The sequence below is a fragment of the Saccopteryx bilineata genome, chromosome 2 (genome assembly GCF_036850765.1).
Source record: "Saccopteryx bilineata isolate mSacBil1 chromosome 2, mSacBil1_pri_phased_curated, whole genome shotgun sequence".
Taxonomy (NCBI): Eukaryota; Metazoa; Chordata; class Mammalia; order Chiroptera; family Emballonuridae; genus Saccopteryx; species Saccopteryx bilineata.
In genome coordinates, this window is record NC_089491.1 from 95,146,611 (window position 1) to 95,167,589 (window position 20,979).

A 20,979-nucleotide genomic window follows, 5' to 3' on the forward strand; every position below is an offset into this window, starting at 1 on the left:
AATAAATAGAAAGTTAAATGGATATCTAAAATCTTTCTAAAGAAAAAGCAATTCACACTATGGTACCAACTATGGTAAAAAGATGACTAGGATGAGACTGGAATGGAAGATAAAATGCATCAAAATAATGATGGAAGAATGTAGGGTTATAGGTGGCATTTCTTTTTAAATCTTTTTTTTTTTTTTCTTTGAGAGGGGGACAGAGAGAGAGAGATAAAAAGCATCAACTCCTAGTTGCGGCACTTATTGTTCACTGATTGCTTCTCACATGGGCCTTGACCTGGGGGGGGGGGGGGGCTCCAGCCAAACCAGTGACCCCTTGGCTCAAGTTAGTGAGCCTGCGCTCCAGTGGGATGAGTCCACGCGCAAGCCAGCGACCTTGGGGGGTTTGGAACCTGGGACCTAATCCCAGGTCAATGCTCTATCCACTATGCCACCACTAGTCAGGCTCTAAATCTTTTTAATTTTTTTGTATCATGGTGGTTATATTTTTGATAGGAAAACAAATTATAAAGGGTTCAAGAATGAACTTTAAACTGTAAATTAAAATAAAATTTTATTCAAAAAATCTTTTAAAATTACAGCATGTTTATTCTTATGCTGTTAACTCTGCCAAACTACAATTTAGCAATATGAAGCATAAAACACTTCAAAAATTTGAATGTAAACCACATTTTTAAAACAAAAAGCAGTCCTAATACACCTCAAATTTTAAATGCCAATGTATCTGTCCAAGTACATAGCTTATATCAAAAAGAACATTTTAAATATTTCTATAGTAAATAGTTGTAATAATTTCTTAAACTTTCAATTATACAAATAAAAAATGTTTGTGGATATAACTATAGTTGACAACAGCTGATGAGAGAAACAAAAACTCTTACTTTTGAAGGCCTTAGATTTTATTATTTTTGAATTGACAAGTATAGTTTTTTAAATTCTTACTGCCCTTCCCGCTTTATGTAATTTCATCACATTTTAAATTTCAAGACTGGTAAGTGTTGCTTTATATTTATAGCTCATTTAAGTCAAACTTGAAAGTAAAAATCTGGAGAAAATGTTGAAACCTAAACCAAGAAAATGCAATGTTAAAGTCTCACTTTGCTTATAAGTGCTCCAAGTTAAAATTCTATATATCAGATTACAAAATTCTTAGACCATTACAAATATAACTTTTCTTATGACAAAAAATCCTTCGACTTGACATTTACTGCACTGAGGATTACATTAGTAAAGTACGTTCTCATCACCCACATTATTTGTTACTGTCATCTTTCACATTTTTGCTCCTTTCCAAGACATTTACATCCTCCCCTTCTGGAGCACCACACGTGTGACACTGTGTACTGCAACACTGGGATTGCAAGAGAAAGAAGCCTACATTTCAGATGTGTAAACTACATCTGTAGGCTACTACTTCAATTCAAGAGATATAAAAGGCACTGAAAAGCCCATGTTTCTCTCTATTATTTTGAGTTTTACTGCAATTAAGCAATCTCTAAAAATTACCATGCTATGCATGTTTTTTACTTCCTGCTTACAACAGCTAAATGGTGGAGGTTTGTGCCTACATGGAGGTGAGCCGCTCAGCTCTTGATATTTCTGTTCATGCTTCAGTACATAAAGTGGTGTTTAAAAACTTCATCTATTCAGAAAAATGGTTTAAACCACCACACAAGTTAACACACATGCAGTTAAAACTATTTATTTTAAGAAGCCTACTTATTTGAGTAGCTAATATTTTCTGCAGTGTTTATCTGATAGCTAAATTTACTGAGCACAAAATAGCTTGGCATGTTATTCTGAAAAGCAAGAAGGTGGCTTTATGCACTGAAAATATAAATAGGAGGCTTTCATTTTCTAATAATTCTAAACAAGCAATACAATTAAATTTAGTGTTTGCTAACAAAAGATCTAAAACATTTCACTACAAAACAACCCTGTTGATGTCCCTTTTATCAACAAAAATCCAGGTGCCAAATCTCATTACAGGGCCCATTAAAAAAATTTTTTTCTTAACCAGGTTACCTAGACTTTGCAAGATTAATCACTCAATTTCAGCAAATGAGAAATGTGAAATGTGCAAAAGTTCCCAAGTTACCAAGAGGAGGGGTGACAAGTGCTTTCAAAACCTAAGTGTCATATAGTAAGTTGTAAAGCCTCAGAAAGATAGAATAAGACTGATTTGACTCCAATTTTTTAAATTCTGAACTATTATACATCTTACCAGATCCTCAAATATCTATTTTTCTTTCCAAAATCTATAACTTAGGACATCTTCTGAAATAGTCAGTTTTCCATTTCTCTAGTCTTGTTAGTTACACTATTTTGCAATTTAAAAATATGTATTTTACACACACATCTTATTTCTTGCTTACTTCAGTGTTTACAGTATTATTAAACATACTAATATACATTGTTTAAAATGATCTTATAAATAATCTATCTTAATCTTCTTTGGCTACATGTTCGACTCTGCTTTTTCATAAAAGTGTCTTATTCAGAAAGTGCTTCCTGTGAGAACTGCTTCCAATGAATGCATTAAACTTGCAAAATCTAGCTTCCCACAATACATAGCTTCCTACCCTGTATTATCAGTCCCATATTTACAAAATATTTTAAACTTTACAACAACCCATTACCATATAAAAAAGTGCAATTCTCTCTCACCCCATATTCTGGAGCAATGACATTCTTCATGAATTTCTACAGAATAGCAGCCTATGATAAGCAAATAAGGTGCTTAGCTTATGCCCAAGGATCTACTTTTGAAGTACGCTGGGCAGTACTTTTGTACAGTGGCAGTCAGTGTCTAGCTACTGGCGGAGGGGCGCCCCCGTCAGGTTGGCCAGCTCTATGAGAGCGAGGGCTCCGTGCAGGCGCTCCCGCTGCTCCTGCAGCCTGCGCTGAGCACCGCTCTTCTCGTCGTCCTCCTCGTCAGACTGCAGGTATTCCAGAGGGTCCTGCTGCTCCTGATCGGCCTTCTGCGTGAGCTTTCCTCTCAAGGTGGGGGTACGCTGCTCTCTGGTTTCCCAATACCTATGGGAAATGCATCTGCGTTAGTTACAGTACAGATGACAATGTCAAATGTTTATTGTGCTTTTTTAAAAAAAGGGTTCTTTACCATAATAGTAAATATGTTTCAGTTTAAAAAATTATAAAAGTGTTAACACAAAAGATATATTACACATCTTTCTTGTTAAGGAGGAAATTCAAGTTGAAGGACTTTCCCAGATTTCCAAAATCAAGAACTGGCAGTCCTGGGTCTCATGCTCAACTCTCTAATCATGTGTTTTTGCCATTGAACTTTAGCTGCCTGAAAGATCATATGTAAAATACACTCAAGTATGGAAGTGGTAGAACAGAGAGCCATGAGAACTATTTATCCACAGAGGGATGGTGATTTCTCACAGAGTTAACTATGAGAAACTTTAAACCCACAAATGTGACTTGAATACTAATATCTGTAACACAGAGAGTTTATTCTAAAATTTAAGAGTACTGCCATTATTCTATTACATGGCTAACTGGTAATTCACAAGAGAAAATATAAATGTTCTACCTTTTAGATAACTAAAGAAATGCATATTTAAAGAACAGTATCAATGCCTATCAGTAGATGAATGAACAAGGTGAGGTGTATCCATACAATGGGTTACTACTCCGTGATAAAAAAGAAGGAACTATTGAAATAGTCAACATGGATGAATCTCAATAATTATGTTGAGTTAAAGAAGCCAGATAGACTGAGAATGCCTATTTTATGGCTTCACTTGTATAAACTCTAGAAAATGCAGATTAGCTTATAGTGGCAGAGTAGATAGATCAGTGTTGTTTGGGGAGGAGGTAGGCAGGAAGGGGTGGGAGTGATGGATTACAAAGGGCCCTGAGGAAATGGTTGGAAGTGGTGGTCAGTTCACTATCTTGATGGTGGTGATGATTTCACAGATGTAAACATATGTCCAAATGTATCAAATTGTACATTTTTTAAAAATTTATTCATTTTGGGGGGAGAGAGAGAAGAGGGGGGAAACGCAGGAAGCATCAACTCTCACATGTGCCTTGACCAGGCAAGCCCAGGGTATCAAACCAGCAACCTCAGCATTCCAGGTTGACACTTTATCCACTGCACAACCACAGGTCAGGCCAAATTGTACACTTTCAATGTGTACAATCTATTGTATGTCAGTTATACCTCAGTAAAGCCATTTTAAAATTAGAATCAAAAAATGTACAACTACTAGATTTTGGGAAATCCAGACTACTCAAACTGGAAAAGTTTTGAAAGTACTCAGAGGTATAAAAAAGAAATGCAAATAGTTCAGAATGATTTGAAGAACAACTAGAAAAGGAGAATGGCAGAAGATAAGTTTAGCTAGGTCAGCAGGGACCAGGTAGTGAAGGGCTTTGTGTGCCATACATAATAAAGAGTTTAGACTTCACACTGAGGATCACATCAGTATTAGAAAGACCCTCTGGCAGCAGCAGGGAGAATGCACTAAGGCAGTGGTCCCCAACCCCCGGGCCGCGGACCGGTTAAATAACTTACATTATTTCTGTTTTATTTATATTTAAGTCTGAACGATGTTTTATTTTTAAAAAATGACCAGACTCCCTCTGTTACATCTGTCTAAGACTCACTCTTGATGCTTGTCTTGGTCACATGATACATTTATCTGTCCCACCCTAAAGGCCTGTCTATGAAAATATTTTCTGACATTAAACTGGTCCATGGCCCAAAAAAGGTTGGGGACCACTGCACTAAGTGATGCAGCAGCTGAATTTGAGTTGTTAGGAAGTAGACTCCATCGAGTAGATGGGAGAGAGGACAAAGACAAGGATGACCAACAAGTTTCTGGCTTGTAGAAATTAGAGATAATGGGGCAGTGGAGGCCAGACAGGAGGGAGAGGGAGCAATGCAGGAAGCAAGACAGACAGTCCCTGCCCCTGTGGAGCTCACAGCCCAGCAGGGAAGAGAGGCACTGAATGAATGAATGAATAAGTGTATGATGTTTGGAACTGGAAAGTACTGTGTGTTATAAAAGTATCTATTAAGTAAATCTAACCTTGTTTGTTTTGGGGCTTGGTAAGCAGGTTAGGGAAGAACTTCCTGCAGTAATGTTTAACCTGAGTAAGAAATGAAGAATGAGCCATGAGACTAAATGACAAGGAAAGCTGGCATACTTTGCAGAGGCAGCAGTGAGCACAAAGGCCCGGAAACCACAGCAGGAGTGGTGCTGAGAAACCAGGAGCCCAGACGGCTGGAGAGGTTCCATTGCCAGAGTGAGGCAGAGCTCCAGCAGTGAGCACTCGAGGGTTCTAGACTCGATCCTAAGCACAGAGGAAGTCAATGCAGCTAGGGAGTGGCACCATCCACAGCTGGGGGTTTGCATAAAAGAGATGACTTCTTAAATTAAAATATCCTGGTCCTGGCCCATTGGCTAAGCAGATAGAGCATCGGCTCGATGTATGGATGTCCCAGGTTCGATTCCCAGTCAGGGCACACAAGAGAAGCAACCATCTGCTTGCTTCTCTTCCTCTACCTCTCTCCCTTCTCTCCCTCTTCCCTTCTCACAGCCAGTGGCTTGGTTGGTTTAAATGTCAGCCCATCAGCCTTTAGCACCCTCAGCCAGGATGCTGAGGATAGATCGATTGGTACGAACGTCAGCCCCATATGGAGGTGACGGGTGGATCCCAGCTGGGTTGCATGCGGGAGTCTATCTCCCCTCCTCTCACCAAATAAATAAATAAATAAATAAATAAATAAATAAATAAAATGAATAAATAAAATAAACTGCGGTCTTGGTGGCTCAAGACTAATTAATATAATATAGTTTTCTATCACACACAGATCCTAATAATACTCCTAACAATTCAGTGGTTTAAGAAAATAAAGCACCATTTCTAATTATTTTATGAAATGTGTATGAAAGCAACTTATTTAAAATGAGAGAACTGTGGAAGTCCCCTGCATCAGCCCATGCACTGGGGGTATTCTGCAGGAAGAGCCTTACTTTGCCAACCACTCAGCAGCAGCCTGGTTGTCCACAGCCTGGTGCTTGCTGAGAGCATCAGTGGGCTCCTCCCGCTTCAGCCGGGCATAAGGGTGCTTCGTACAGTGGCGGTTTGCATGCGTAAATCTGCTAAGGCAGCCTACAAAAAACAGCGGGAAACACTCATCAGAATCTGGACATACCGCATACGTGGAATACATTCAGTTTCTCCGGTAACCAAGGAAAGCAAATTTAGATGATGAAGTTTGACCTGACCAGGTGGTGGCATAGTGGATAGAGCCTCGGACTGGGACTCGCAGAGGACCCAGGTTGGAAACTCCAAGGTCGCCAGCTGGAGCAAGTGATCATAGACATGACCCCCATGTCGTTGGCTTGAAGCTCAAGGTCATTGGCTTGAGCAAGGGGTCACTCACTTTGCTATAGCACCCCCCACACGGCACATATGAAAAAACAACTAATGAACAACTAAGGTGCCACAACAAAGACTTGATGCTTCTCATCTCTCTCCCTTCTGTCCCTATCTGTACCTCTCTCTCTCATACAAACACATACATACAAAAAGATGATGAGGAGATTTGGCATTCAATAACTTGGAGGAGGAGGGAAAAAATCGCCCTAAGCACAGTATTTTATCAATGCTAGTGAGGGGGATGGGACGACGGTTTGATGGGACGATGGTTTTCACCTCTTGGTCATCATGTTATAAACGCATTTCCAAGAAAACCAGATAGAAGGTGAAGGAAGACAATTTGACTTTGGGTGATGGGTATGCAACATAATCAAATGTCAAAATAACCTGGAAATGTTTTCTCTGAACATATATACCGATTTACCAATGTCACCCCATTAAAATTAAAAAAAAAAATTTAAAATTAAAAATAATAATAATAATAATATTGCTTTAGTATTTCATTCTTAAAGAAGTTTGGATTCTTTGCAATAAATACTTTTTGTTAAAAAATTAAATAAACGCATTCAACCCTACTGGAAAGTGATTCATTAACATGAGTCATAAAAATGTATAAACCCTCTGTCCCTAGAATTCTATTCTTGGAATCTATCATAAGGCAACATCTCAAAAGATGAACAAAGCTTTAATAAGAAAACATAACCCTCAGCTTTGTTGCTAAATAAATTTTAAAACTAATTAAATATTTAATATCTAACAATGAGGCAATCATTGTGTGAACCTTGAACAACGTTAGAGGCAAAAATCCAGCTATAGCCAGTATATGCTTAAGCAAATTCACTAGATAAAAAAGCTGCAGACGGCCCTGGCCGGTTGGCTCAGTGGTAGAGTGTCAGCCTGGCGTGCAGGGGTCTCGGGTTCGATTCCCAGCCAGGGCACACAGGGGAAGCGCCCATCTGCTTCTCCACCCCTCCCCCTCTCCTTCCTCTCTGTCTCTCTCTTCCCCTCCCACAGCCAAGGCTCCATTGGAGCAAAGATGGCCCGGGCGCTAGGGATGGCTCCTTGGCCTCTGCCCCAGGCGCTAGAGTGGCTCTGGTGGCGACAGAGCGACGCCCCGGAGGAGCAGAGCATCGCCCCTTGGTGGGCGTGCCGGGTGGATCCGGTCGGGCGCATGCAGGAGTCTGTCTGACTGTCTCTCCCTGTTTCTAGCTTCAGGAAAAATAAAAATAAAATAAAAAATAAAAAAAGCCGCAGACATCTGTAACAACTGACAATAACGAAGAAAACCAGAGCTATACAACAAAAAACTGTACTGAATTTCAATTATACTGCATAAAAATGTACACAAGAAAATCATCTTCAGAAACTATAAGACATTAAGGAAATCACCTTAGAAAATGCTTAAGAAATTACTAATAGCAGCAGTGTTAAGATGGTAAAATTTCCCCCTTCAATGAAAATGTAGATAATATGCTTCCTTCAATTTAATAGTTTAAAAGTTTAAAACCAAAGTAAAAGCCTACTCGAAAGGTTGTATTTACTTTCATAGATTTTCCCATTGCCTACAACTGGATATAGTATTTTTAATTGCCTTTTAAGATTTTCACCTAAAAAGAATACTTTCTTTAAAAAAAAAATCAATCTTTTCCCAGAAATTGACCACAGTTCTATAATCATTTTTTTTTTAAGTGAGAGAGAGCAGAGAAAGAGACAGAGAGAGGAGAGGACAGGCAGACAGAAAGGGAGAGGGATAAGAAGCATAAATTCTTCATTGCGGCACCTTAGTTGTTCATGGATTGCTTTCTCATATATGCTGTGATGGAGGAAGACGGGGAGGGCTAGAGCCTGAGCCAGTGACCCCTTGTTCAAGCCAGCGACCTTGGACTCACGCCAGCAACCATGGGATCATGTCTATGATCCCATGCTCAAGTCAGCGACCCAGTGCTCAAGCTGGTGAGCCTATGCTCAAGGCGGATGAACTCGTGCTCAAGCTGGTGAGCCTGCATTCAAGCTGGATGAGTCCTTGATCAAGTCAGTGACCTCAGAGTTTTGAACCTGGGTCTTCTGTGTCCCATTCTGATGCTCTATCCCAGGGTCGGGAATCTATGGCTCACGAGCCAGATGTGGCTCTTTTGATGGCTGCATCTGGCTTGCAGACAAATCTTTAATAAAAAAAATAATAATAAGGTTAAAAATATAAAACATTCTCATGTATTATAATCCATTCATTTCCTACCGCTTATGTTCATGGTTGTGGGTGGCTGGAGCCAATCACAGTTGTCCTCTGGGACAACACCAAATTTTTATTGGATAATGCCTAACGTACACAGGTCGTTGTATGGCTCTCACGAAATTACATTTTAAAATACGTGGTGTTCATGGCTCTCTCAGCCAAAAAGGTTCCCAACCCCTGCTCTATCTACTGCACCACCACCTGGTCAGACTCTAAAATCTTGATTAAAAAAAAAAAAATTCTCCTCCCAAAACCTTGAGGCAAAATATCTTTTGGCTACTAACTCATAGCTAGTTATTACATAAACTTAACTCCTAACATACCATTTTCTGAACAAACGAAAGGTTTCTCTCCTGTGTGAAGACGCTGATGCGTTTTGAGCTGTCCGCTTTGAACAAAGGCTTTTCCACAGTCTGGATAGTCACACAGGTAGGGTCTCTCACCTAAGACAGATATTAAACATTATTTCTGAGATAGTAAGGTGAAAGGAAGCAGGGACGAGGGAAACAATCAACCTTTATATAGCTCAGACTTCAAACAATAATAAATACATCAGCCTCCACAGAGCTGCACGTGAAAATGTGAAAGACAGCACACTTCATGACATCAAGCAGCTATCCATTCGGAAGCACAATATTTTCTTTAGGCCTTGAGCTTTTAGGTACCCCAGTTCAAATCCTTGACGTTATCATCTTCCATTTTTCCCCATATTTTTCTCCCCATAATCCAAATCACAACCTCTTGCTGATTCTTTAAAATGTCTCCAACTCCTACTTTCCACTGCAACTTCCCTTGGTCACCTGGAAGCCCCTCTACCTAGAACAAAGCCTGGCTGCCCTCTAATCTATCCACCTGCACAGTACTTCCAAGTAGCTGGCACAGAACTCTTGCTTTTGTCATAGCAATTACCCCCAGAACACTCCAACTCCCTGGAAAAATAAAAATTATCTGCTGACTTCTAATGGTCCCCTAAGAACTGCAATGTAGCTACTGGGTAAGGTGTCAGGGTTTATCTTTACCCTGAGACCCATTCCAGCCAAGAAGCAGTTCTTCATTTTATTCAACTCCTTGCAAATCCTATCTTCTCTGCCTATGCAAATCTCCTCAACCCCGTAGGCTGTCTGTGAAACTCCTCCTCCTTCTAAGAGCTCTGTATCCTCTTAGCATCCTATGTTGTTCATGTATCATGGTACTCTCCCTATACAAAGATGCATAATACCTTGTATTCCATTTCAGTTCTTATGCTCAACACAGTGCCAGGCTGGACAAAGTGTTACTCAATCATAATTGAATTTATTATTTCTTGAAAAAAATATTCTTTGATCAACAGTTATATACTGATTTCTCCCAATACAACTAAAAGACCAGTAACTAGTCATCCCTAAACTTCTCATTATTTAGAAATGTACTAAACAGTTTTGACAGTTGGATACAAGTTAATAAAAAACAGGAGATGGAAGATTATATAAGAGTAAAAGGAAAGTGTTTCCAAGGCATATACTTTTAGAGCTTAACTAGACCACAGAGATCATGGGCTCAGTTCCCTGACATATAGAGCAGGATAGTAGGCAGCTGCCTGGAAGTATCAGGTGACACACAGGGGTTGAGTGATCAGGGCTGGGACTCAGGGATGGTTTCATTATGCCAGATGGTCTTGAATCTTATCTACACTTGCAACATGCACTCTATGGCCTGCGAACCAGTTACCTGGGGATATTTCACACTAATTAGACTCTTTTAAAAACAAAAGTTCTCAAAATCAGATATTCACTAAATAAGTGTAGCCCTTTGCCATAGAGGGAACCCCCTCCTCCTAAGAGGTGGGAAATATGTACAAAGTAATGGCTGTTTTTCAAACAGGAGTCTTCCTAAGTGGACTCAGATCAGCTCTGGGTGGGGAGGAGGGGTGTCAACAGACCAACTGGGAACACTGGGATTGAGAAATTCCACACCCTTCCTTGGACCCCTTTTAGCTGCGCCCACCCCGTGCCTCACCACTTCCCCATTCCCTTAACAATAAAAGATGCCTGAATTCCAGATTCTTCTTCACATGAGTTTGAGAATTAGTTCTCCCACCTTCTCAAGCTACACCTTCTCTATCAATAAACCTTTTCTTACTCTAAAACACTGTCTACTAATTACTGGCCTTTCTTTTCTTTTTTTCCTCTTTATATTTTTCTGAAGCTGGAAACGGGGAGGTAGTCAGACAGACTTCCACATGCGCCCGACCAGGATCCACCCGGCATGCCCACCAGGGGGCGGTGCTCCGTCCATGTCCATCCAGGGCATCACTCTGCTGCAACCAGAGCCATTTTAGCGCCTGAGCCAGAGGCCACAGAGCCATCCTCAGCGCCCGGGCCAACCTTGCTCCAATGGAGCCTTGGCTGTAGGAGGGAAAGAAAGAGACAGAGAGGAAGGAGAGGGGGAGGGGTGGAGAAGCAGATGGGCGCTTCTCCTGTGTGCCTTGGCCGGCCCACACACCAGGCCAACGCTCTACCACTGAGCCAACCGGCCAGGGCCACTGGCCTTTCTTTTGAGGTATCAGAAACATGAACCTTGGGCCTATAACATACACAGCACCTGTTTGTTTTTAAACTACAATAAGGAAATATAAAGCAACTAAAAAATTAACTTATACACCCAAACATCAAATCAGCTTTCAATTAGGTATTATTTTCAACATTCTCTAAAATTTGCTCACCTACCTGTATGAGTCCTTTTGTGAGCCTGGAGCGATTTCTCCCGCGGAAACACCCTATTACAGATGTTACAACGAATTCTACTGGACGAATGCTCTCCTTCATTTATTAAATCCCGGACAGTATCTGCTCTGGGTCTGCCACGTCGGATTCCATCCTGTTAACAATTTGTATAAACATTAAACAAAACATCACAATAAATACTTTTCAAAAAATCTTTCTTAAGTGACATGACCAAAAACGGTATAGTGGGTAGTTCCAAGGACACATCCCTCCACAGAACACTGAAAAATTGAGCTGTCACATTTGGCTTTGTCCCAACACCAGAGAACAGAGATTTACACAGCAACTCCACAAACAATGAATTTTTTTAAAAAGGCATCTTACAACATTAGGAGGGTTTTGCAATATTTTTTACTTGCCCTTACCCCTCTCCCTACTATATAGTGACCTTGAAGACAACGGCTTCGGTTCTCAATGTGGGAACCTACTCCCTGGTTCCAGAGAACAGCACAGACCTATTATGAAAGAACTGTGTCTGTTTCGTTATTTTGGTTTTTTTTTTTTAAGATTTTACTTATTGACTTTAGAGAGATGGAGAGATCATAGTTGCTTCACTTTAGCTCATTTATTGCTCCTCATATGTGCCGTGACCAAGCAAGCCCAAGGTTTGAACCAGTGACCTTAGCATTCCAGGTCGGTGCTCTATCCACTGCACCACCACAGGCCAGGCACTCGTGTCTGTTTGACCTGACTGGGGGCTACTGAAGGACTGAGGCAACACGCTTGTCTTTGCTCTGCCTAACTTAGAACTCTCGGGGTGGAAAAGCCACAACACAGAGCACTCTGCTCAACACCCCGTGCAGCAATTACAGCTTGTGGCACCTAGGGCAACAGAATTCAACTGAGGCAAATAATATACCAAAACCTGGGAGGAAACACTGAGGTGAGAATTTCTTTGGGAAATTAGGGCATTGAAAAGTGCCCATGAATCCTAAAGATAGGAATTCAGAAAGCCACACACATACCCAGGGCAGAAGCATGCTCAGCAAAGGGCTGAGAAGACGCTAAGTTTCACCTTTGGCTAATCTTAGGCATAGCACCATCAGGAAATGAGGGCTAAGGCAGAGTTGTAAACAGTGTGACTGAGCAGTGAAGGAGGGCCACAGCCAGAGCCATTCTGCAAAAATTAGAAGTTTTCCTTCTTTTTTTTTGGCTTCAGGCTATCACTAGAGTTTTAATTTAATGACAGATTTTAAAGGGCAGAATGAATCAGCAAATTTGAACCTAAATCAATTTAAATAATCCAGTAAGAGGAACAGAAAAATACTGAACTGAACCTAAGACACCCATAGGACATCAAGTGTCTTAGACCTTTCAGCTGCTATAGCAAAATACCATAGACTGGGTAATTTATAAACAAATTTATTTCTCAGTTTGGAAAGTCCAATTAATCAAGATGCCAGGAAGATCAGATAAGGCCCCTCTCTTGGTTCATAGCCAGTGCCTTCTCACTGTGTCCTTACATGGTAGAAGGTGAAAGGGATCTCTCTAGAACCTCTTCGATAAGGGCACTAATCCCATTCGTGAAAACTCCCGTGACCTAAGCACCTCCCAATGCCATCATCTTTGCCAGCCAGGATCTGAGAACATAAATTTCTTGGGGGTGACCCAAACATTGAGGCCATATATACAAAAATACACACAATTGGAGACCCGGAGAAAAAGGGCCAAAAAAAAAAAAACTTGAAGAAACAATAGCTGCAAACTTTCCAAATTTGATAAGGTACAGTCAAGAAGCTCAATGAACTTTAAGATAAATAAACAGAGAAATACATGCCAAGATACATTAAAGCAAACTATTCAAAGACAAAGAATCTTGAAAGTAGCAAGAGAGAAGCAGTTCATCATATACAGGGAGTCCACAAATAAGATTAATAGCTGATTTCCCACGAGGGACTATAAAAAGCAGTGGGATTACATGTTGAAAGTGCTGACAGAAAAAACAAGTCAACCAACAATCTTGTATTCAATAAAACTATCCTTCAAAAATTAAGGAATTAGCATTCCTACATAAACAAATGCTAAGGAGTTCATGCTAGGAAACCTGCCCTACAATAAATCTAATGGGAGTTTTTCAGGCAGAAATGAAAGGTCACTAGACAATAATTCAAAACCACACAAAGAAATAAAGAACACCACTAAAGGTAACTACATAAGTCAGAATTATTGTATTTTTGGTTTATACCTCCTCTTTTATTTCCTATAGAATTTAAAAGACAAATGCCAAATGTATAAAAAATTATAAATCTATATTATAATGGGGAAACAATATAAGATGTAATTTGTGATGACAGTAACAAAAAGGGGGAGGAACAGAGCTGTATGGGAACAGTTTTGGTACACCATAAAGTAAGACTGGACTAATGAAAATGATACATTTGGCTCAGTGGTAGAGCCTCTTTTTGGCATGTGGAAATCCCAGGTTCTACTCCCTGTCAGGGCACACAGGAGAAGCCACCATCAGCTTCTCCACCCCTCCCCCTTCTCTCTTTCTCTTCCCCTTCTAAATCCATGGCTCATTGGCTCTGAGCATGGCTGGGGTATTGAAGATGGCACCCTGGAGCCTCTACCTAAAGCGCTAAAAATAGCTTGGTTGCTATTGGAGCATCACCCCCAGATGGCCTTGCCCGGTGGATCCCCCTTCCAGCACATTCAGGTATCCATCTCCCCTCCTCTCACTTGGAAAAAAAAATTAAAATAAAAAGTTAACCATTTGGCTGCTGCCCAGCAACTCTAAGATCTTGTTTCAGCTACAAACCACACATTTATTTTTTCCAGATGAGAAATGGAAAGCTAAAAAACACAATATAGCATCCTGGCCATATACAAGAAGGCTTCACTAAGTATTCTTTGAACTAAGAAAATTAGGCAAGGCAAATAAGTAAGCATCTAATACCCTAAAATCAATGAATAAAGAGCATCTTTTAATCATACTTACAAAAATAAGCAGTGCTACTTTAAAAGGACCATTTTCATTTAGCCTTAGCAATAAGAAAATGTTTCTAAGTATGTACATTTCATGTCATTTATTTATTTAATTTTTAGAAAGAGAAAAGAGAAACATCAACTTGTTCCACTCCTTCATGCCATCATTGGTTGATTCTTGTATGTGGCCTGGGGGATCAAACCTGCAACCTTGGCTTGTCAGGAAGATACTCTAACCAACTGAGCAACCTGGCCAGGGCCTCTGATACATTTTGACAATAATAAAGTCTCATCAGCAACCAAGTATACCAAGTCTAAGAGAGAAACCTTGTTGGGACTGCTTGATTTGCAAGTAAATTAACAAATTTTAAGACACCCCATTGCTATTTTATGGCAACTGCTGCTAGAAAGAAGCAAAACGACTGTCAAAAATGTTTGCCGGCCCTGGCCGGTTGGCTCAGTGGTAGAGCGTCGGCCTGGCGTGCGGAAGTCCCGGGTTCGATTCCCGGCCAGGGCACACAGGAGAGGCACCCATCTGCTTCTCCACCCCTCCCCCTCTCCTTCCTCTCTGTCTCTCTCTTCCCCTCCCGCAGCCGAGACTCCATTGGAGCAAAGATGGCCCAGGCGCTGGGGATGGCTCCTTGGCCTCTGCCCCAGGCGCTAGAGTGGCTCTGGTGGCAACAGAGCAACGCCCCGGGGGAGGCCCCCCACCTGGGGAGGGCCCCACCCCGCGCAGAGGGCGTGCCAGGTGGATCCCCGTCGGGCGCATGCAGGAGTCTGTCTGACTGTCTCTCCCCGTTTCTAGCTTCAGAAAAATACAAAAAAAAAAAAAAAAAAAAATGTTTGCCTCCTTCAGTAAATTTAATTTTTTCAATAGACTTTCAATACCTCCAGAAGGTACATTAGTAAATTTGAAAGTATTTTCTAAACTATTTCATGATAAATGTTTTGAGTTCTCAATGTCAATAACACACTTTAAAATTATTTAATAGACCTTGGCCAGGTAGTTCAGTTGGTTAGAGCCACCATCCCAAACCACCAATGTTGCGGGTTAGATTCCCAGTCAGGGCACATACAAAAATCAACCAATGAATGCATAAAATAAGTAGAACAAATCGGTGTCTCTCTCTCTCTCTCTCTCTCTCTCTCTAAAAATCATAAAATAAAAATAAACTTTTTTAAGTTTAAAATTACTTAATAAAATCCCTGAAACTGCTTGTAGTTCATTATCTCCATGTGCACTATGGGTGAATCATGCTGACTGAATTTGCTCACTTTTTGGGAGACAAGTTTGCAGTGAAGCTGGTGTCAGTAAAATGTTCTCAAGCCACACAGATCCCACAGTGGAGAAGTAACCTCATGAATGTTCCCCTCTACCTGTTTCTCTGTTATAAAGATTAGAGGCAACAACAGTTGTGGGTTTGAGAACAACATTTGTGTTCATTTGCTGTTGATTTGTTGCTTTGCCTCCCAAAGGAGGTGTCTGAGTCCTGCACATGGGATACCAGCTTCTGCTTTGTTTCTTCCTGTCTAGCACTGCCTCCTCTGTCTGTGGGGAGAACCTTATTGTGCCCCTTATCACAAGACTGCTTAGCATGTCTGTGGGTAAAATTACATATTAGCATTATCTTCTGTAGAATTTTGGGAGGGAAGGGAGCAGGTCTAATTTCCCTCTGCCATAATCTATTCCAAGCCTTCTCACCTTGTGCTCTAGTGCCCTTATGCCCTCTACTCAGCTGCATTCATCAGGTTACTTCACTGTAGGACCTGTGTGGTTTGAGAGCATTATTGCACCAGTTTATTGCAAACTTGTCACCCATCTTCCCAAAAAAGTGAACAAATTCTTGGCCTGGCCGGTTAGTTCAGTGGCAGAGCGTCGGCCTGGCGTGCAGGAGTCCTGGGTTTGATTCCGGGCCAGGGCACACAGGAGAAGTGCCCATCTGCTTCTCCACCCCTCCCCCTCTCCTTCCTCTCTGTCTCTCTCTTCCCCTCCCGCAGCCAAGGCTCCACTGGAGCAAAAGGCGCTAGAATGGCTCTGATTGCCGCAGAGAGACGCCCCGGATAGGCAGAGCATCGCCCCCTGGTGGGCATGCCGGGTGGATCCCGGTAGGGCGCATGCGGGAGTCTGACTGCCTCCCTGTTTCCAACTTAAGAAAAATGCAAAAAAAAAAAAGTGAACAAATTCAGTCAGCATGATTCACACATAGCGCATAAGGAGATAAAGAGCTACAACCACTGCCTGACCAGGTGGTGGCACGGTGGACAGAACGTCAGATTGGGACACAAAGGACCCAGGTTCAAAACCCCAAGGTCGCAGGCTTAAGCACAGGCTCACCAGTTTGAGTGTGAACTTGCTGGCTTGAGCATGGGATCACAGACATGACCCCATGGTCGCTGGCTTGAGTAAGGGGTCAGTTGCTCTGCTGTAGCCCACCCTCCACCCCAAGGCACATATGAGAAAGCAATCAATGAACAACTAAGGAACCGCAACAAAGAACTGATGCTTCTCATCGCTCTCCCTTCCTGTCCATCTGTCCCTATCTGTCCCTCTCTCTGTCTCTGTCAAAAAACAAAAAACAAACAAAAAAACCACAACCACTTTCAGGAAGCAAAACAAAGATCCCTCTTTTAGATTCTAAAGTCTAGATTTACTAATCACAAATAAAACTAGGTAACCTCCTTAAATAAAGGCATATTCCAGGCTTTCCTCTCCATTCCCTCCAACCCTGCAAGATGCGGAAGCTAAATGAGTGAATTTCTGGAGCTGTATTTGGATTGCTTCATTGATAAAAGGACAAGTTAGAATCATTTCAACTCGTAATTTATCAATCAGTTAAAATATGAAAGATTGTGAAGGAAAAAAAAGTGAAATATAAAACAGCCTTTTCACTTTTACATGTTCTTCATAATTTCTGGTCTATTTCACTTCTGAAAAGAGGTGGTCAAAGTGGAAATAAAACTGAAACCTCTGCATCATGTAAGCAACTTTTATAGGTTTGTATGAAAATAAGCCTGTTTTAGGCCAAAAATAACACACTTGCATATTTCATTTATCTATGATAGCATTACTCTTGGATAATTCCAAATTAGATTCAGTTATAGTTAACAGTAAATCCAAAATCTTCCACAAGTATTTGTGCATGTATGCCTTTATGTTGCTTGACATTTTTTTATGTTTTAAAAAAAGGGAGGTCTAAACACAGAAAAATATCTAGGATACCTACATCTTACTAAGGACTACCTACAGATAGTTAACAGTGACTGGACTCTTCACAAACTCATTTAGCACTATTATGAACATTTTTACCACTTGTTTTTTCAAAATTTGTCAAAGCACATAGTTTTTTTATTTATCTATTAATTTTAGAGAGAGAAAGGAGAGAGAGAAACAGAAACATCAATTTGTTCTTCTACTTATTTATCCATTCATTGGTTGATTCTTGTATGTGCCCTGCCAAAGGGGATTGGACCTGCAACCCTGGCTTATGGGGAGGACTATCTACCCAACTGAGCTACCTGGCCAGGACATCAAAGCACATAGTTCTGCAATTTTAATATCTTTCTTTTTTTTTTTTTTAATTTTTTTTTTTTATTTATTCATTTTAGAGAGGAGAGGGGGAGACAGAGAGAGAGAGAGAGAGGAGAGACAGAGAGAGAGAAGGAGGGGAGGAGCTGGAAGCATCAACTCCCATATGTGCCTTGACCAGGCAAGCCCAGGGTTTCGAACCGGCGACCTCAGCATTTCCAGGTCGACGCTTTATCCACTGCGCCACCACAGGTCAGGCCTCTGCAATTTTATAGTTCTTTAAAAACAATGACATTAGTAACATAAAGTGTATCAATTTTCTCCAGGCTCAAACAACATGGAGTTTCAGTATCTTTGCTACTGCATGTAAAATGTTCATACTTGTTTCAACTTATAAATCAGTATTTGCCAACAGGAATGCACTTATCCACTAAATGATTTATCTTGGCAAACTGCTTGTCTTATATAGCCAGTTAACCAATTGAACCTGAATAGTAATCTTAACGCCATTCCCTTTTAACATAACTATTTACTGGACACCTTTATTCAGTATTTAGTGTGCAAGGCATTAAATTCGAATAGTCTACCGCAGAGAAATGATCTGGCCCTCCTGGAGTTTTACAGGCTACGGAGGTTAATTTAAGTATGTCTGCGGAAAGGAACCCGAACACATGCTTCAGGACTAGAAGCCACAGAAACTCAACCACAGTCCCAGCTTTCTCCCTACCTAGCCGTGTGACCTTGGGCAAGTCCCTTCACCAATCTCTACAGGCAAAGCTAATGCTAGTATGTAATTATACTGCAAACGTACTTAGCAATCCTTTGATTGCTTATCCGAAAAACGTAGGTTTGAACCAAATAGTCACATGCTTCCCAACTCTAAACAGTCTGAGAGTCCGATCAATTTGAGGTTAGCGACAACAGCGTCCCATGCCACTGTGCTCTTCAGCTCCTAGCAAAGTAGTGCGCTGGATAAATGAAAGGCCGCGAGGACCCAACTTCCGCCGCCGAAGTTTCCCCCAAGTCCCTTCCCACTCTTCCGCTATCTCTGCAAGGCATCTTTAGCAGGGCCAGGGTCGGGGGTCTACGGTAATGGAGCACAAACTGCGCATCCCCCTCGCTTTCGGCACCCAGAACAGCTCTAGGAGGCAGACACTTCGCTCCCTGTCCCGCCAGATGGGCTTGCACGGAGGACTGACCCGCCTCCTCCGCGCCCCTAGGCTGAGCTCCAGTCCCCTGCACCTGCTGGACTCCCGCCCCGGGTCAGCCCGGCCTCCCCCAGGCGGCGTCATCAGGCCACCGCCCCGCCCCGCAACGCCCCGGACCCCGCCACCGGGACCGGTTTTTTTTTGGCGCGCGGCAGTGACGTCAATGTCCTGTCACCCGACCCGCCCCCGCCGCGGCCACAGCAACTTCGCATTTTAAACTCGGCCCCGCCCCGCCCACGGCGTCTGCGGGCGCTGCCGGCTCCCAGAAGCGCCGTTAACCGCCCGGCAGGCCCGCGCCCCACCCCACTCACCTTGAGGTGGCCACTGTCCGGGCTGCTCGCTTCCTCCTCGTCCTCCCCTCCGGAGGCCGCGGGAGGGGGCGCGCCCCGGCCCCGAAGCCCCGGGTGCTGAGCGGTAGCGGCGGGCAAGGTGGCCGAGGCGGCGCCCCCCGCGGCCCCGGGGCTGAGCGTCACATTGTGCGCGTTCTCGCCCCAGCGCCACGGGTACACCATAAAGTCGCTGAAGCCAGGGCTGGTGGGGATGAGCGGCGGGGGCGGCTCCGGCTCCCCGCCGCCGCACGTGGCCTTGATCGGGGTCGTTCTGATGACCGACACCAGCACCCGCTTCGGGGAGTCGTGGCAGAAGATGACGGGCGGCGGCTGCGGCGGGTTGTCCGCCATCGGCGCTTCCACGCCCCGGATCATCGCCCTGTGCCGATCCGCAGCTCCCGCAGCCGGCGGCCGCACTCCCTCAACCCGGGTCTGGTCCTCTGCTCCGCTCCGCTCACCCGCGCTGCTCCGAGTCGCTGGCTCAGTTCCGCGGGCTCATGGCAGGCGGACGTTCCCCGGAATTCTCCTGTGCGGCGGCCAGCCAAGGAGCGGAGCACCTCGGCGGGCACCAGGTGGTCAGGACCGGACCCCAAGCCCCGCTCAAGCCCGCCCTCCGCTCTTTGTACTCCCCAACGCAGGCTGCAACGGTGGGATGCAGCGGGAGGCCTGGCTTGCGGTGCCGGAAAAGCAGAACTCAGCCCGCTGAAACCCAGAAAATAACAACCTGCCGCTGCGGTCCCCACTCCGACTTTTCCCGCGTTACATTTCGCGCCTGGGCGGAACCAATCACCGCGAGGCCCTTGCCGGCTGGCCGCAGCGGCAAGTGACAGATCACGCGAGCCAATGGCCGGGCCCGCGCTTCTTTCTAGCGGAGTGGGGCGTGGCTGAGGCAGCGCGCGGATTCTTTCTGGCGAGCCATTGGTCGCCGCTCTTCTGTTTTTTTCTGCCTGGAGAGCCAACTGCACTCGAAACTCCGGGGGAGCCCGGGAGGCCAGCGTTCACTCTGGCTTACGGCGGGGATCCCCGCCCCCGCTGTCCCTTGGCTCGGGTTGTAGGAGCGGAGGCGCGCGGGGATGGGAGAAAAAGGGGCGGGAGGCAAGGGAGTTTCTGATTGGACAAGCGTTCCGCGAGGCGATGGATCCGGGGCGGTCGTTGGCCGGTGCCTGTAACTGTTGGGCTGCGGTTCCCGCGCGTTGGGAGTTTAAAGGTCTGGGGCCCGGTTTTCCTTGCCGCGCGCTTGGCGCTGGACTCCCGCCACTGACTGCGGTTTCGAGCCTTCCCACTGCAGGGTTTTCAGTGGACGCCCAGAGGTGCCCAGATTTTAGTTGGCGTCCTTCTGCCCAGCTGTTGAACTCGCTGTGAATTGACCCTGTCCGCGCCCCACGACTCCCGCCCAGGCGTAGGTGGGCGTTAGTCAGGACCTTCGCCATCCCGGGCCATGGTTTTCCATCTTTGTAAAGTGGGGTAGTTAAAGAAGTGGCCTCCGAAATCCCCGCGGGCTGCTTGCGCGCAGAGGGGACACGAACTCAGGCGTGTCTCTGCGGCCACACCCGGGACAAATAAATCCAAGACG

General features: G+C 43.7%; 1 protein-coding gene across 1 annotated transcript; it reads right to left on the minus strand.

Moving 5' to 3' along the window:
- Window positions 1–617: 617 nt before the first annotated feature.
- Window positions 618–20,975, minus strand: ZNF367 (zinc finger protein 367). The gene is made up of 5 exons (XM_066257411.1): window positions 19,389–20,975; window positions 11,362–11,512; window positions 8,980–9,099; window positions 6,015–6,153; window positions 618–3,039 (listed from the first exon to the last, which is right to left on the minus strand). Exons 1-5 carry the CDS (start codon window positions 19,779–19,781, stop codon window positions 2,817–2,819), a joined length of 1,026 nt encoding a protein of 341 aa, XP_066113508.1. The 5' UTR covers window positions 19,782–20,975; the 3' UTR covers window positions 618–2,816.
- Between the last annotated feature and the right edge of the window lie 4 nt (window positions 20,976–20,979).